The sequence below is a fragment of the Drosophila rhopaloa genome, unplaced genomic scaffold (genome assembly GCF_018152115.1).
Source record: "Drosophila rhopaloa isolate 14029-0021.01 unplaced genomic scaffold, ASM1815211v1 contig_3, whole genome shotgun sequence".
NCBI classification, from domain to species: Eukaryota; Metazoa; Arthropoda; class Insecta; order Diptera; family Drosophilidae; genus Drosophila; species Drosophila rhopaloa.
In genome coordinates this window covers 7,954,379-7,972,129 of record NW_025335123.1, presented here as the reverse complement: position 1 = coordinate 7,972,129, position 17,751 = coordinate 7,954,379, and the positions used below count along the sequence as shown (strand labels likewise).

The 17,751-nt window shown below is 36.5% G+C and overlaps 1 protein-coding gene across 1 annotated transcript; it reads right to left on the bottom strand.

Annotated features, from left to right (window-relative positions):
• Nucleotides 1-2,752: 2,752 nt before the first annotated feature.
• Nucleotides 2,753-4,438, bottom strand: LOC108047627 (probable serine/threonine-protein kinase irlF). Its single transcript, XM_044461213.1, has 3 exons — nt 4,272-4,438; nt 3,666-3,801; nt 2,753-3,633 (listed from the first exon to the last, which is right to left on the bottom strand). Exons 2-3 carry the CDS (start codon nt 3,795-3,797, stop codon nt 3,085-3,087), a joined length of 681 nt encoding a protein of 226 aa, XP_044317148.1. The 5' UTR covers nt 3,798-3,801; nt 4,272-4,438; the 3' UTR covers nt 2,753-3,084.
• Nucleotides 4,439-17,751: the final 13,313 nt, after the last annotated feature.

The following is a 17,751-nucleotide window of genomic DNA, read 5'->3' as shown; positions in this document are numbered from 1 at the left end:
GAAAATTTAACAAGCTCGTTTCAAAAATGCCAACGCAATTGGACTAAATTCAATACAAGAATTTAAAAAGTTGCAGTTCTGAACATTAAAATAAAATCAAATAAAATAAATACAGATATAAGGTTGGTTTATTTAGTTTTATTTTGCATAAGCAGTTTTTAATTTTAAATACATTTTTTTAAGATCAAATTTTTTTTGATTCTACTCATTGCTCGTGTAATTTTTTATTTGAAATTTTAGCTCCCAATAAAATAAAACATTTAGATGATTTTTGAAGACTAGGAATTTATATTTAAAGTTACTAACTTTGGAGACTAGTTAGCCCATCTAATTTTTGTGTATTACGGATGTACTTGAGGAACTTTTTCAACGATTATGTAATTATATAGTCATTATTATTTATATTTTGATATTTCTGTGATACCGGGAATAAATGAAATTTGCTTTAGTTGTTGCTCGTTCAAAGTCTCAGTATAAAATGCCATATATCAGGATGTTATAGTTTCAATAAAATTAAATTTTAATATAACTGCCGTGATAATCCAATCTCTTAGTGCCCAAATGTATCCCGGCGATACATTATCGATAACGAAGTGGTGCTATGAGATGGCAAACACCTTCGCTACGCCCATTAATTTTTACTGCTTTTGGGTTTTCAATTTTCCCAAGCTCGCGGAAAAGCCACGTGGACCAGAATGCCATTTAACGCTGCATAGAAAATCAAACGCGAAAGGTCAAAGACAACGGCGGTGGGTGATGGGTGGTGGGGGGTGCTGTCTATGGGGTTATGGGTTTGGTGGGTGGGTTGCTTTTAGGTTATCACCTTGTGATATATGCCAAAAATAGAGAATCTCCCTGTGTGTCTGCAGCATCATCTTGTGCCATCCCCCGCCGCCCGAAAATCCGAATCCAGTGAACCACCGAAAATGGACAGAGGACCAGTAACCCTTCATCGAGTTGGTTGTTCGTTGGGGGGGGCGGGGGGTAGGGCGTTTTTTGGGGGGCAAAAACCGGCAGTGTTGATTTAGGGTTGCAAACAGAAATTATGATAATGCCTGTGAAAACAACGGGCACGGGAGATAGAAACAAGGAGTCGCCGAGTCGCCGAAAGCAAAGGAAAATATATTAAATGTTATTGAGAGGAACTAATTTTCATTAAAAGGATTAAAAAGCATTTGGCGAAAAGATGGAGTCTGCATAGGGCGGCGATGGGCGGGTGTGGTGGACTGGCAACCGCGACGTCGTCGCTGGTTATGAATTAACATAAAAATCATAAAAATATGACACTATGAAAAGGCAACGCCACCATGGCTATCAGCATTAACATTTTTCACAGGGGCTGCGGGGAAAAGGGGTAAGATTTGTGAAACTTCAAAAAAAATTAAAACAAAATTTTGGGTTACAAAAAAATTATAAAAATTTAAACAGCCAGCAATGTTTAAATTTTTATAATATTTTTTTGCATTTTTAGTCTAAGCCAAATATTTACTTTAACAACTTAATTTAATTTTTTTTTAATTTTTTTACAACATATTACGTTTTATTATCAATGTTTCACATGCATAAAACAACCAAATTGCTTTTCACTTAGTAAATTTAAAGTAATTTCTTCTATAATGTTTTGGAACACTACTTACTATTAATATTATAACTTTAGTTTCCAGTGCACTTTTCTAATAATAATTGTAGTATTACATACTAGTTTTAATTTAATAAAATAAATAAATATTAATATTAATATTTTCTTATCCATTTTTATTCAAACGTATGATTATTAAACTATATGGCATCTCGTTTATTCGGATTGAGATATATTTATCATTATTAAATGATGTAAATTATTTCGTTAGCACATATACTATTTTTGGAAATTTTAGTTTGCTTATATTTAATGATTTTACTTTTTCTCTTAGATGGAAAGAAATAATATCGTTTGTAAGGTTAAACTATTTTCGGTCCGTAAGAGTTCCTCTGAGGAACCCCTTTTCCTTTTGAGAGCCACTGACCATTATTATCATCGTCATCATGATGAACGCATGATGCTCATTAGAAGGGGGTACTACGAGAAGGGGCGAGGGGAATCCAGTGGAGGAGGCTGGAAGGGGTGGCCATTGATGGCAACGCGCGACAATCAACACGAGGCAGCGGTGGGTGGTTTGGTTGGATTCCGGGTGAATTCCGGGTGGTTCGGGTGCGAAGTTACTTGGATTTGGGTTCGGTTCCGTTGGGCTGGAGGATTAGTAATGGCCAGGACTGTGTGGGCTAAAGGTGGGCAGAGGAGCAGCGGAGCAGCGGAGCAGCTCGTGCTTGGCATCATTTTGATGATACCAAATGCTGATGACGATACCATCCCACCCACCATTCCACCTCAACCCAATCCAAATAGCATTTCCTTTTGGCATGGGACGTTGTTTGCTTTTTTGTGGGCGTCGCTGCTGCCACTTAGTAACTCACCCGCAGTTTATTATTTTCAAAATATTTAAATTTTTTGGTAATAAGCGAAAAATGGTTTTAATATAACCGAATGGGCGTACCGAAGCGGACGTGCCTGATGACGATGATGATGATGATTCTGATGATTCTGCTGATGTTTCGTAGGTAATCCACCTGGTGGAGCGTTTTTGGAATAGGATGAGTTTCGGGGACATTACGGGGATGATTGGCTTACCCAGCACAAACGGATTATCCCGGACATAAAGTCACCCAAATTGATACGGTATTTATCTGCAATGAAATAATTACAACCACAAGCTCCTGTTCTACATACATGATCTATGTGTATTTTATTATTAACTCCACTTGCCATTTCAAAAAAAAAAAAACCGTATTAATATCCCTAAAATTATTTGATTCGATTTACATGATTGATTTGCAAAAATAAAATTGTGACATGCGTTAAATCACATGTTTTGCATTTAACATCTGAACGAATTAAACAAATGTCAATTGTGACGGAATCGGAATCGGAATTCTGGGATCGCTTGAACTATTTCGACTCCGCTTGACTGGGGGATATATTTAAATAGAATTGATGGGTTTCTGGTTCGATTGGCATATTAGGTGGCTAATTTTGAGTTTGAATTGTTAATCCTTGGGATTATTGATTCTGCCCCAATAATTTTGCTGTTGCTGGTATTTCAATTGTTGCTGTTGCTGCTGTTGCTGTTGCTGCTGTTGGTTTTGCTGCTGCTGTTGCTGCTGCTGTTGCTGCTGTTTCTGTTGCTGCTGTTCCTGTTTCTGTTGCATGTGCATCAGATGCAAGTGTTGCTGGCGATTGCGAGCGGGATCAGCACCACCACCCTCCTGCCCCGTGGCCGTGACCCTACTGCGTTTGTAGCTCTTCACCGATTCCTCCCAATCGCGACCCATCATCTCGCGGGAAATCTCATCGGGACTGCGCATGAATTGCTTTCGCAGCGAAGTCGGCTCGGTTTGGCGGAAATTGGGGCGATAGGCCAGGGGATCGCGGGGATTCAGCCACTTTGTATCGATATAGCTGCGATCGCGCCACATATTATCCTCCCTATTGATGCGACGCTCCAGAGCCCCTCGATTGGCACCGCGCGAATAGGAGGCCGCATCGCTCATCACCGTCGATGTGGCACTTGCCCGCGGAGGTCCGCTCTTGGGCATCTTGTACCCGCCGCCGCCCTCGCCGCTGCCACGCCCCCTTCATCCTGGCCCCACGAACCGGAAGCATAGGTCCTTCGAGAACTGCGCCCACTGCCGTCAATCATCCCGATGAATCCCGGACGCACAATGTGCCAGGCAATTAGTGGGTAAGTCGAACGCTGCATATCTCTATAAACAAACCACAATGGGTATATTATTATTAAATATATAAATATAAATTAAAATTTGCAAAGTAACATAATTATATACTCTTGAACTAGAAATGTGAACTAATGTATATTATGTTATACCGATTGTTAGCAATATCAGGAAACTTGTTAAATTTTTAAATAAAAATATACTATTTAATAAAAAAACAAAATATATATTTTGAATAAACCGAACAGTATTTCCTGAAAAGTAGGCTTCGATTTCAGTGTTACCTAAATAATTTAAATATATATTTTTCACAAAAAAAACAGCAGACCCCTTTTTTATTAACACCCTGCGCGGAAAACTTTACCATCCTTCTGCATTTCTAAAAACAAATCCTGTAAGCACCGACAATTCGCTAATATTCAATGACTTCATTTCAAATTTGGACCACGTTTCAATATAAAATACACATTCACCGAAAAATCACACAAAAAAAAACGTACCTTTTAAAATAAACTTTTGATTTGCTTTACAAAATCTGCTGCGACAAGGTTTCACCATATGCTTGATAAATTTGGAATTTTTGGTAAAAATTTTACTATAAGATTTCGGCTCTGGTGTTGCCTGTTGAAATTTCTAAGGTTAAATGAGAAAAATCCAGAGCCCCAACCGAACGACGCAAAGGGCAAAGTTACACTAGCATCAAAGCCAGCTTGAGCCAACGAATTTAGAGTATTTAGAGTGAAAACAATCTCAAATCCTACTAGATTCACAATTTTTACTTTCGATTTGGCTTAGTCCATATTTTATAGTTAAATCAATTTTACGTTGAACCCAATTTTGCGTAATAAATGTATTTGTATAGTATAAGAAACTCTTAATATTTATCAACTGTCTTCGATTATAGAAAGTAGTTATTTGTAGATACAACTTTTACTTTTGAAAAAAGCTTCATAAACGATTTTAGATAAACATGGACTAAGGATATATAAATTTATCTTCAGGATACCTGGAATGTCATAAATTAACTTTTAGTACTTACAATTTACTCGTACTCACTATTTTATTCTTATGGCAATTCTTGTGCAAAACAATTTTATTAAATGTTCCTTGGTTTTTAAGGCCTTTCTATTTTCACAACAATGCAATGATTATTCCTATGCCTTTTGCCTTGTATGTGAGTATAATTATAGGGACCAGGTCTTGAAGAAATTGCAATTTTGTGGCGGTACATCCGCCTGGGGAAATCCAACTGAATCCGGGGCCCCACTGGCGACCATTAACTGCCTGAGTCGGTACTTTGGACTTCTTCGACTTAAACGTTGACACTTGAACTCTTTTTGATTTCGCATATGTGCGTGGGCGCTGAACAATGGCACAATTATGTTAAATATCGACAAGTGGCCATCCAACCGCAGCTTTTGTTGTGGGGAAATATTAAACACTCGTGGCGGCCACCAACAATCGAAATTCTCGGAGCAAAAAAAATGAAAAATTAAAAGAGCAAAATGTTCAGAAAAAAAGAGGTTGAGGACCTCGCATGTGCAAAGTTACAATTGTACAAGAAAAAGTTGTATTTCATTCAATTGAGAATGAAATGTTTTCATGGACTTTTCCCAGAGATATTAATGTAATGATAGAAAAGCTTGTCAAATGCGTTGAAAACGAAATAGACTCAAGATCTTTATACTGTATTTTTTGCATGTAATCAACATATTAAAATAAATTTTGCTTTAAAATTATTTAAACGTTATTTACCTAATAAATGACTGCATATTAGTAATCTTATATAACATAATTTTTGTACATACCAACCCTTTCTGGAACTTCCATTGATCTTCGACCTGGCATTTCAAAAGGGACCATTTTCTTGGTGAATATAACTTAATTATGCAATCTAAATGCATTGAATCACCTCAACCAAATGACAATAATCATAATGACAGTGGGCGGGGTGAGGAAAATTGTTATCCACCAAAAATGTTAACTCATTTGTTGTCCTTTTTCAGTTGGCTCGCTGACAACCAAGAAAACCACACAGAAGGGCAGGTGGAAATCGAGGGGGTTTTCCTTAGCGAAAATAAGAGAGAACGACAAATCTTTGCAATTTATTTACGTGCCATTTCGTAGCGAACATTTTCGTTAGATTTTCCCCATTCGCCTGGCGGAATTCCAAGACGACTTCAGTCAGGAGGTCCAAGTACCTCTGCCATTTCCCAATTTTTCAGTACCCCCTCCTTCCTTCTGCCTTCTTTGGTTTTTTGGCGACGACAAAAGTCATGACGCGCTGATGACGTTGCCAGTGGAAGGATTTAATGGCACATTAAGAATTTTATTACCGACCAACAACAACAACGTGGTAAGGTGCTAAAGAAGGGGTACGAAGGGGAATGGGGGGGAGGGTTTTAAGAAAGAAGCACCTTGGCAGAAAAATTTTTCGCGCGCGTACACACAAAATTTTTGACAACCATTTGCCATGAAAATCTTTCGGTGTCAACAGAAAATTTTCATTTTCATTTTGGTTCATTTTCATTGGTTTTAGCGCGTTTATTTTTTTTTTTCTTTTTGTGTTACTTCATTTTTGCGTGGAAATTTGGTCCTTGTCAGCGAAAGGGTGTGGCTTTTAAGGGGGTTAAGGGGGGCTTTGTAGAGCTCCATCTTCACCGCCTTATCCCGGAGTTTCCATCGTCTCGTTGGCTAAGACGATTGTCATTATTACAAGTTTTGCATAAATGAATGAATGACATTTATGTATTTCATTTAGCCAGAGCCGAGGACTCGAGTTAAGAAGCTGAAGTGGTGACTCTGGAGTGGATAAGGGAAACGTAGGGTGCTACGAAATGGTACCAGAGATGGCAAAAATGAACCTGTTCTAAAAAAAAGCATTTGCTTTAAGTACCTGATCCTAAAGAATTCACGGTTTTAAGCACTTAAAAGTTTCATTTTTTGGTTTGGCTTACCTTATAATTGTTTAAAATCATTAAAAAGAAGTTATCTCTTGAAGTAAATTCAACTGATCAGCTTAAAAATATAGTGTTGCATACTTTTAGTCACCTTCATTGGTGATTTAAAAATGTTAGTGATTTCTTTGGCAACGAAATAAAACTGAAATCATGTGGGATTTTCGAATACAGCAATAAATAGCTTAATATTAAATTTTCAATAGCTGAATGGGCTTGAAAGTGCCATCACTGGTTGGTAAGGAGGTGGTAAGGTCGCCAAAGGGGGCAGGTAAGGTGGTAATGAGGGGTTGGAGGCCATTTGGTGGCCTGAAATGATGCGCGAGTTTTTCAAATCTTTATGCCCTTTGTTTGATCAACTTTTGCCGGAGCTCCTCTGAGATTTTTGGACAAATGAGTGAGGATGAGCTACCGCCAAGGATGAGGTCAGGTGAATTCGTCGTGCCATTAACCCATTATGTGTCAGCGAAAATTTCAATCCAACCACAATTTCATCTTGACATTTGTGCATAATTGAATTAATTCCAAAATGGAATTCAGACATTTTTCGGTGGCGTGGCTGGGATTTGAAATGGCAGGAATGGGCTTTGAAAGGATTTCGGATAGACATAAAGATTTTTAATTATAAATGCTTTAAATTTAAGGTAGATAAAGGAAAGAACTGCTTAGTTTTAAAATTAACAAAAATAGGCCGTTAAATATGATAAATAGGTAAGCGATTTTCTATTCATTAAATAATTATTATAACTAAAGCAATATGGCAAATTTGAAGTGTATTGAACTGTCCCAAATATAAATGACAACACCACCCAACCAATTAGAAAGGTATGTGACCTTAAATAGCAGCTGCCATATTATCCCAGAACACAATCCCCAACCCAACAATTTAACGTCGATCCGTGGAACATCTGGAATGGAATGCGCAGGATAATAGAAGTTTTTTTTTCCCCTGTTATTTATATGCATTTTGGCCATCTTCTGCTCCCCTTTTTCTTAGGTTTTTGTTTGTGCAACCCTTTCGAGGGCTAACCTCCACTCTCTGCTTAATTTGAATGCATTTAAAAATGTTAAAATATGGGAATTGCCACGGCAAGGAATAAAAAAACCAGGCCGAATTTATCTGCAGAGACACGCACTTTGAACGTTAACTTAAGCGAGGGAGATGGCCATATAGTTCGGGCAGGCCTCGGTACACAAAAGATTTGTACGTGTTCCCACTTGATGAGGCCAAAACCCCCTCCCCCAAACCCAACTTTATCAAGCCCACACCCCTGACAAATACTACGCGCAAAAATTCAGTCAAAAAAAGAACTCACACAGCAAAGGAAAAAGAGTTAGCCAAGGATAAGGGCAATGGAAAGGAAATGGAGAAGGCGGTACACTGAAAAAATATCACCATTATTAATTTTTAATTAATTAATTTAAATTAATGTACCTTAAGGTAATAAAGATTTTAATAAAATTTTTTGGGTACTTAAAAATGTGCCATTACTAGATATTTTAAAACATTGCTTTGATGATAAATATTTCACGACATATTTAGAATTTCTACTCTTTACCATAGTTTTATACAGCTTATAAAGAATATGTTAAGAATTTTTAAGATTAATTTTTCTATAATACATCAATATGTTGATAAAGAAACATATGATTATGACTATTATGACTTCAACCGTATAGATATTGATTTTAGTTTTTTCCGGTGCAAACATAGGCATTATAATAAAAAAGAAATGAAGGGGCGGCGAGGGAAAGGAGTGGCGCATTACACGCCTCTCCACCCCCCCTTCCAACCCCCCTTGCCAGTGGCTCACGTTACGCCGAAAAAGAGATAATTTTATTTCATTAATCCTTTTTTGGGACAAATTCGCCGTCGTTTTTTTTTGTTTGTCGGACTCGCGTTTTGTTTGTTGCCATCCCATTCCTCTTCTGCTTTTTCAGGCTTCAGCTTCTGTTTTTTCTTGTATTCCGGCTCGGATATTCTGGGGCGTGGCTCGAACGTAATATTAGCTTAAAATTGTGTAAATAAAAATTACATTCGTAAGAAGGTTCCAGTGGCAGCAGCTGCTTAAGCCCCCATCCTCGGCCATTATGCGTATATCCTTTTTTTTTTGTTGGATCCCGGATCGGAATGGGGGTCACATGAATCAGTGACCGCAAGTTCTGGGTTCTTTTCGGGTGTGGGATAGTACTTTTGTTGTTTTTTTTACCCTGTCGTCGCCGTTTTAAGTACAGTGATGCTCGCCGTTAACTAGTTGGGATATAAACTTTAGAAGAAATTGGAAATTCTTATATCTCTACATTTTAAGATGTGTGTAAAGTATGTCTAGCAACTTAATATCTATAAAAATCATTGAGGGCGACACAAAAATAACTAGGGCTTTGAAATCGTTCATAAAGTTGTCTAATTTTGGATCTGGAAGATATATGTTTGATAGATTCATTCCAAAACGGGACGTTCTCTTTTTCCCCGCCTACTATTAGATTCCTTTTATATTTAATTTCAAGTTATTTAAGTCACTAATAATAATAAAACTATTATAATAATATCAAAAATTATATTATATTGCTTGAAATTTATTATTATTTTTTATTATTCAGAAATCACTAGACTTTTTGATATCACTTATAAAAGTGTCTAAAAGCTTTCAACAATATATTTTGAATAAGGAAGCCTGATGGATTCATTATAACTAATAACTACATGTTAAATATTATCTATATAACTAATTTTAAAAGCCGAGTGATTCTGTAGCACCCCCATATATTAAATTTCGGTTTCTCATAATATATATATATATATATATATACATTTTTTGGAAGGTAATTTGTGTGGTATTTTTTAAAGAATAACCAAAGTTTGTAAGTCTTCTAAGGCCAAACACTTATAAGGGGCTTGAAACGAACCTCAAGTCGTGATCAATATTAACACCTTGGCGAGTCATTTGTCTGGCAATTTACAGCACTTTTTCGGCCAATATAATTTGCGCTTAATGGCCTCTCAGCAGACTCTTTGGCTATAACTGGAAAACTGGCAAACTGGCAAACCCTTTGGCACGCATAATTCAAACGGCACAAAGTTCAGAAAACGTCGACCCAAACCCCTCGCTCGTTTGCAAATTAATGTTACATTTTATTTGAAGAAGAGAAAATATAAATATTTTCGCAGCGCTACAAATAAATTTTCGAGGCACAGGAGTGCGAGCCGCCGCCGTGTGCTTCCATTTCGTAAAAATTATAAACAGTCGGGTGTCCCCGGGTGTCCTTGCCGCCAGTTACGACTCCTGGTTCCTGGTTCCTGGTTGGGTATATAACTCCGCTCATTAGTTGCCCTACACGCAATTAAGCACAAATGGCTTTCGAGGCGGGCACACGTAGTCCTCTGGATCTGGAGACCCTCCACAACTCCATCTCCTGCCCGTTTGCCTATGGATGTGCTGCTGCGTCTCTATGACAACTCGGTTTTAGCCAGCTCCAGGTCCTTTCTCCCACTCGCCCAACTATAAATCCTTGGGCAAAAGTTATTCGCAGCGGAAACATTGTCATTGCTTGCTGGCGTTGTCGTTGCCAGCGCCGTGGAAACTTTGACTTTTCATATTTCTTTGGAAAAGCCAAAGACAAGGCAGCCAACTCAAAAACACCAAATGGGCGCAACTGTACCTGTGTTCCAAAGTGGTGATCTCTAGGTCCAAAAAGGCCTTAAATAGTCTATAGACTTATATTGTGAAGATAACAACATAGAAAATACAAAAATTTGGATACCTCAAATAATAATAAGATAAGAGCCTTCAAGTTGGGGTCACCATTCACCAAATTTTGTAAAAATCCGCATAAAGCTGTGTAATTATTATCTGAGCTTTTTAATATAAATGCATTCTAAAGATAGAGACAAGTTTTCTTAGTCTGGGATTTTTTAAGGTCACCATTAACCATTTCATAATTTTGAGGTGAGCCAAACTAATAATTATTATTAAGAGATCTCCTTCAAATTTTTAACCTATTAAAAGATTTCATACCAATCTTTATGATCTTTCGAGGTCACCATAGTAAATTGTTCAATAATGTTAAATCACGTAAAAATAAAAATATCATTAAATTTGTAAGCCTAAAATATTTGATGTTTGATTTGATATTTATTACTATTTAAGATGTTTTTGGATAAATTGAAATGCCTTTTTTCTCTAGGCTTTTTCAACAATTAAAAAGTATTAGATCGCTAAACTCCCCAATGGATTCGAACTCTAACTCTATTTAAGTTATTTTAAAGTTAATCAAAAACCTTGATTTTTTTTTGTCGAGGTCACCATTCGACATTTAATTTTGCCCCTCGAGCGGAGCCGCATTAAAAATTGTCGTTTGTAACTTTGGCGGACGTTCGCATCCGTTGTTACGTCTGGGACTATCCTTCCCCTATATCCTTTTCCCCCCGAAACGCCCGCCAATTTTCGTTGTAACATTCTGGGCAAAGCCAAAAAATTTATTACACGTAAAATTTCACCTGCGCAAGACTTTGCTTTGCCCATTTTAACGCTTAAATAAACTTTTGGCCTCCATTCCCCTCAGCTCCTATTTTTTATTTTGTGTATTGCTGGCATAAATATACATAAGCGCGAAGAGGATAAGAGAAGAGCAGGCAGACACACACAAAGGATTCATAAATTTGGTAATTGTGAAATGTGCATTTTAATGTGCTCGCAAATGAGTTGAAGACAAATTTTTAAATTATTTGCAAAATTTTGTTGATTTATTGAAATTACCCTACTCTGCCATCCAAAACTGTGGGCATTATCCTGTCTGGACTGCTTACTCAAGTAGCCAACTGTTTGTTGATCACTGGAAAACACTGAAGTTGGGGACTTAATACCAATTTTCAAACTGTTGCGCCGGAGAAGTCTAAAAATGTAACTAAAAGTAAAATGAAATGAATTTCAGAATTCAAAATCCTATTTTTCTTTGTCTTTTTTTGTTAATTAAATTCGGGTATATCTATTTAGAAGATGTTTTGATTTTCTTTTAATAAATACATACATTTTTCAATTAAATATAATATTAAAAGAACCAATATGTTTATTTCTTTTATCACCGAAAAATCACCCAAAGTTTCTAAATTGTATTTCTTATTTATTTAATTATTAATGTTTATTACTTAAATCACTCAATTCAGATGTTTTATTTTACAGTTCATAATTTGAATAAATATTAAATATTTTTATTTTTTATTGCTTTTGGGATAAATGAATTTTGATAGTTTTAAGGAGGAGTTTGAATTTATTTTGCTATGTCCAGGACATCCGAAGGTCGATCCGTAATATCCTTAGTCGGCTGTGGCGAAAATTCAGCCATGTGCATGATTCGTTTATGCCTTTGTCAGGTTCGTCAGTGAGCAGAAGTGAAAGCAGTTGGCGAAAGCGGGAGAAATGTGGTAGCGGCAGTTTGCTGCACCTGTCCGTCCGACCAAGTAGCCACCACCCATACCACCCATCCCACCCACTCGCACCACCCACCAGAAACCCCCACTCAGTCCGTCCGTCGAGTCAGTTGTTTGATTTTACAGTTGTAGTCCAATTACGATTTTGAGCGCATACCAACCGCACGGATTTCTGCCTTCAGCTATGTGTGTACCTTCGCAGTTGAGGCCAACATAATAGTATTCAAAATATTTAAAATTAAAAAACATAAATTATTAAATCTAATATATGCAGGAATATCTTTCGTATTGGTGTCAGTTTCAAATTAAAACAAATGAATTAATTATTAATATCCACGTCCGACGGTGCAGACGTGTAAAACTATTTGCCCTAAAGACGGTTGCCGAAGTGCAACCGAAATATATTGGAAAAAATAAAAAAATAAAATTTAAAAATTTTTGCTTAAAAAATGTTTTAATTGTTGACCTCGAGCCGGAAAAACTCAAAAATCAAATTAATTGTTTATAAGAGTATCACTTTCAAAATCCTTAACATTATCATTGGCTAAAATGGTACCCAAAGTCAAGAAATAAAAATAGTTTTAAAACAATATACAAGAAATATATACGCTATATACGCTATTTAGAGACTTGGCTAGTTTCATTCTAAAAACAAAAATAAAATGTAGAACTTTAAAAATCTCAAGATAAAAATTCTTTGTAATTGAAAATTAATGATTTAATTTGTATTTTCTCATAGAAAGAAATGTTTTAAACTAATAAAATTTCAAGGGTTATGCCTAATAGAACTATTAATCTGAGCACATGTGTTTCCGTATTTGAAACTGTCTGTCAGGGCTGCAACAACGTCCTTTTCGTCCTGGTTTCTCGTCCTCAGTCGGTCATGCTCCTTCCGAACGGTTTGCACGCGGTTTTCGGACAGCTCACCACCTGGATTCTAGATGGGTTCGTCCTGGCCTGCTGGTCCTGCTAAATTACATTTTAGCAAGTTAATTGAAATGGAAATTAGTTGAAATTGTAAAACGAATTGAATTGTATGTGATTAGCTGCAGCATTTTCGAATTGGTTAAACAGCAGAACGAGGAGGAAGGCTTGATTTCCACTTGACGGAATTTTGGCCAAGACATTCGTTAATATTCCCAGACACAACTATGAAACATTCCAGTCCCGGTTTATTGCAATTTTATGGTTATTTGATTTTAAATTAATTGCTGAGGTTTTTTTTTAAATAAATATGACCAAACTAACAACACATTCAAAGTATTTTTGTTTCATTATTAAACACTTAAACCAAAAATTTCTTAGGGCAAACCTTTTCAAATCCAAATACCTTCTCGTTATAAAAATAGTTATACCGTATTTTAAAGAAGTCTGTCATAATAAGTTAAATATCTGGTGGTGATAAAAAAAATAAGCCCTGAATTTTTCGGCTTGCCGAAAATTTGTAATTTTAATCTTAATGGATTTTTTGACCCATGTTCATTCTCAGTTATATTTAAGTTTCCTATGAATTGGGAAAAGGTGACCCAAAATCGGACTTCTAGAGTCTATGACTTTACCATATTTAAGCCGATTTCAAAGTGAAGAGTAGCCTTTTTGGAAGGGAATTACTATCTATTTGCATACTTCTTACCGACATTCCACTTATCTTCCTCTGAAAATGCTCATCCTGTTCCGCAAAAGACCGCAGACAGACGTCGCGTAGCGCTCGCGTATATTTAACCATAAGTAATATTAATACCCATTTTTGTTAACCGAAAAAAAAGTGAGGAGTATACTTTATGTGTGGGTTGGTCAGTGGGTGGTGTGTGTAAAATTATTATCCTTCACGCTTAATATGCACAAGCGGAAGCCGTCATTTGTACGCCACCGAGAGAGATGACGATGACCAAAACCCAGGGCCGCTGGCCATTTAGCATACGCAACTGGGTGTGAGTGTGTCCTGGTGCTCCTTTTTTTTTAGACCGGCTCTTTTTATGTCATCGTCCTAGTCGACGTCTACTTATGTGCCACATGCTTCGCTTTGCACTCGGAAAAAGTAAAGGGTATAAAATCTATGGTGTGCCTCAAAACTGCACCTTCTATAATCCAAAACCTTTTCTTAATAATCTGCGTTCAAGCTTTTGCCCTAGAAGTTCGATTATTTAATAAAATAAGACATCTACATCCCTTAATTTGACCAATTTTTTTTAGGTCCCAAAGTAGCATTTTACATTTTTCGTGGTTAAATAACCTTATAATCTGAAATAAAATCTTTATTGTTACTTACAGTTTACTTTTTGGTTATATAATTATTGACCAATAAATCAAATAATTGTTTATTTAGTTTTTAATGACAGTTTATAACATGTGATTATTCATCTAGTTTAAAGCAAGCTAAGATGTGCAGAAAAAACATGTTTAAGCTTAGTAGAAAGGTGTCCCAAAACTGCGTAAAATATTTTTTTCCCTACCATTTCATCCTTTAATTTTTCACAGTGCACCCTGCTTTCTCCGGCTTGCTACGTGAGTTGTCCGATGTCCGTCCAAGGGAGCGCGTGTCCTTACAAAATTAGTGCTCTTTTACATTCATATGCGACGAGCTATATATGCATGCACACATGCATCTATCCCAGATATATACGATTTTTTTCACAATACTCGTACATTATTTTCGGTTGTACATTTAGCATGGGCTAAAAGAAAAAATTTTAAATAAAATGAGAGGGTGAAGCGGACAACCGGACAGCAATCGCAACGCTGATATATAATATCATATTTTTTTTTGGCTACTGTTTGTGCCACTTTGGCGGAAGTATCGCAGCGACATCAGCACGAATAGACCCCCGCCTTAACCCCTGGTTGCCCCCAACTCCCGTTGCACAGGACACTCTTGAGCATTATGCGTTTTTTGTGTGTTTAGCAAAGCATAGAAAAGTGAGCGTATAAAAAATTGAAACCATTTTCTCATATTAAATGTGTGCCGACCGAAAAGAAGGCGGGTTGGTGGGCGTGGCACCGGCAGTTAATAATGAGTGTAGCGCCCCCCAACGGCCAGCGCTGGCATCTAGACGCAAGCAGTCAAGGACTCTAGTGCAAGCAGTACCAGGAAAACTATATAAAGCAGTTGATTAAAGAAACTATATAATTTTAAACAATGTTAATTAATCATTTATATACTTTTTAAGAATTGAGAATATATATTTTCTTATTGCTAAGAAAATTCAAAATAATATTATTTTGTTATTATTGTTATTGGTCATCTTATTGTAAGACTACAATATTGATTCCAAATAATAATAGTAAGCAGTGATATTTAGGTAATTTGTAGAGCTACGTTTATTTTCCATATATCCTTGAGTAATTATCTAAAGTAGGGGTTTATGAAAACCAGCCTGTGGCTTCTTGTATGTCGCATTCCTTCTTTATTTTTCCACCCCTTTATGCAAATTTTCGCTTCCTGTTTTGCAGTGAACGTAATGCTGATCTCTTCGTTTTATTCTTCTGGTACTCTGGTATTCTTTTCCCCCATTTACTCCCATTTTACACTATGTCCCCATGGTTGGCGGTACGTGTCGCCTTGTCACTGAGATATATATCCCATATATATCCGACTCTGAGACACTGGGACCCGACTGCTGATTATTATTCCGCTGACCGTTTCGTATTTATTTGAAAGGCATTTGCCGCCAGTCACCAACACACATGCAGGCGCGCAGGACCACATCTATGTGGTTTTGTTCTTTTTGTTTTTATTTGTTGTCCCGGAGGCGAGGAACAAAACGACATATTCGTCCTGCATAAATGATGTAATTACAGCGCAAGATTTTTGCTATGAGCCATTTTTATTTTAATTTCTTCCCCCGGTTTTTTTCTCCATTACCCCACTCATTTATTTCCCTCGTTTCTTTCTCTTTTCCTTTTTTTATTTTGTCCTATATGTACCATCTGATATGTAAGTACGTATGCCATATAGCACTTGGTGTCACACAAGACTGCCAGCTTGTGAAATATTTTGCATCCTTTTATCATCATTTTAATTAAATGCGCAAATTACTATAATATTTATATATTCATATATGCTTGGATGCGTTTTTTTATCCTTTGACTTGGATGTACTGAAACTTGATAAAGATTGATAATGGTGGTTGTGCAATTCTCCCTAATTTTCTTTAGATTTACCCGAATTTAACGCAGGTTCTACACAAAATGTATGGAGATTATATAAATATCTTTATATATCTTTAGAATGCAATATATTAAACAGTTCAAATCATTGTTTCCCATTTAACCATGTTTAAATAACTATCATTACAGCTTAGGTCTACATTTATTACCCCGCTTAAAATTTGACTTCCTGCCATTTATTTTAACCAGTCAAAGTCTCGAATAATATCAACAAACAAGCGCCTATTTTTCCAACCTCTTTTTTTTTTGGGGAAAACCCTTTTTTTAAATGGAACGCTGATGTTTTACGGTCCAAAAGAAAATCAACCCACCTGCCAAACAGACTCTAATGCATTTCTAACATGGGTTAAAGGTAAGATGGGGGCGGGGCCGAACAAGGGGGCGGTTGCGATTTGTTGACACAGCCAACGCCGCAAAAACATTGGCGGGCGTGTTAAATGAAATGAAAAGCCAAACGCGCGACCGCGAAAATCAAACAACAATAAAAAATAAAGGGGAAAACCGCAGAAAGGTAGCAACAACAACAACAACCAAACTGGACCAGGGAAATTGCGATGGCAGCAGAAAAAAAAACAACAACAACACACTCGCACATACACAAACAAAAACGAGAGAAAAAATAGTAGTTAAACCCAATTTGTAATTTGTTTGGCAAATCGCGCAAATGGCGGTAACAGAACAGAAACACGAAGAAAAAAGAATTTTGTATTTTATAAAAATTGTATATTTGTTAAACAAAGCGAAAACATCATTTTGTCTATTATTTAATATAAATAATAGTATATAGCTAAAAAATCTAAAGATCCTTTAGAAATTATTGATAAGTAACTCTCAATTTCGAAATATTATTAACAAGCTTTTCTCTAATAATAATATAGTGTATAAAAACAAATATATTTTTGCATTAATATTTCATCGGTTGTGATATACAATAATCAATTTAAATAATTAAATATTTGGATAGTATCTTCATAACATGAATAAAGTGATTGAAAGTAATCTCTTCAAAATGTTTCAACTTTCTTTAGGATAAATATAAATATAAATATTCAATTTTCTCTCAGTGCCCCGATACAGCAACAGCAACAAGAAAAGCCACAAAGCTAAAAACAGCTAACGGGTAAACGGTAAACCAGCGAGCGCCTGAATCCTGAATCCTTTCCCCCTGCTTTTTGGGTGTGTGAGTGTGTATCTGTGTGTGTTGTCGCGATGAGAAACGTGCCGATGCATAATCATTGAGGCCATTATCATTTATTTCACTCAAAGGTGTCGTTGCTGTTTCGCTTCCGTTTTGCCGTTTGCCGTGAACCACCTGCAAAAATCAAAAACACACGCACCGCCAACAAAATGGAACTAAAAGAAACTCAACCTTAGCTAATGCCAGCAGACTTTTGGCCCAAAATGCACGATCCAACTTGAAAAATATTG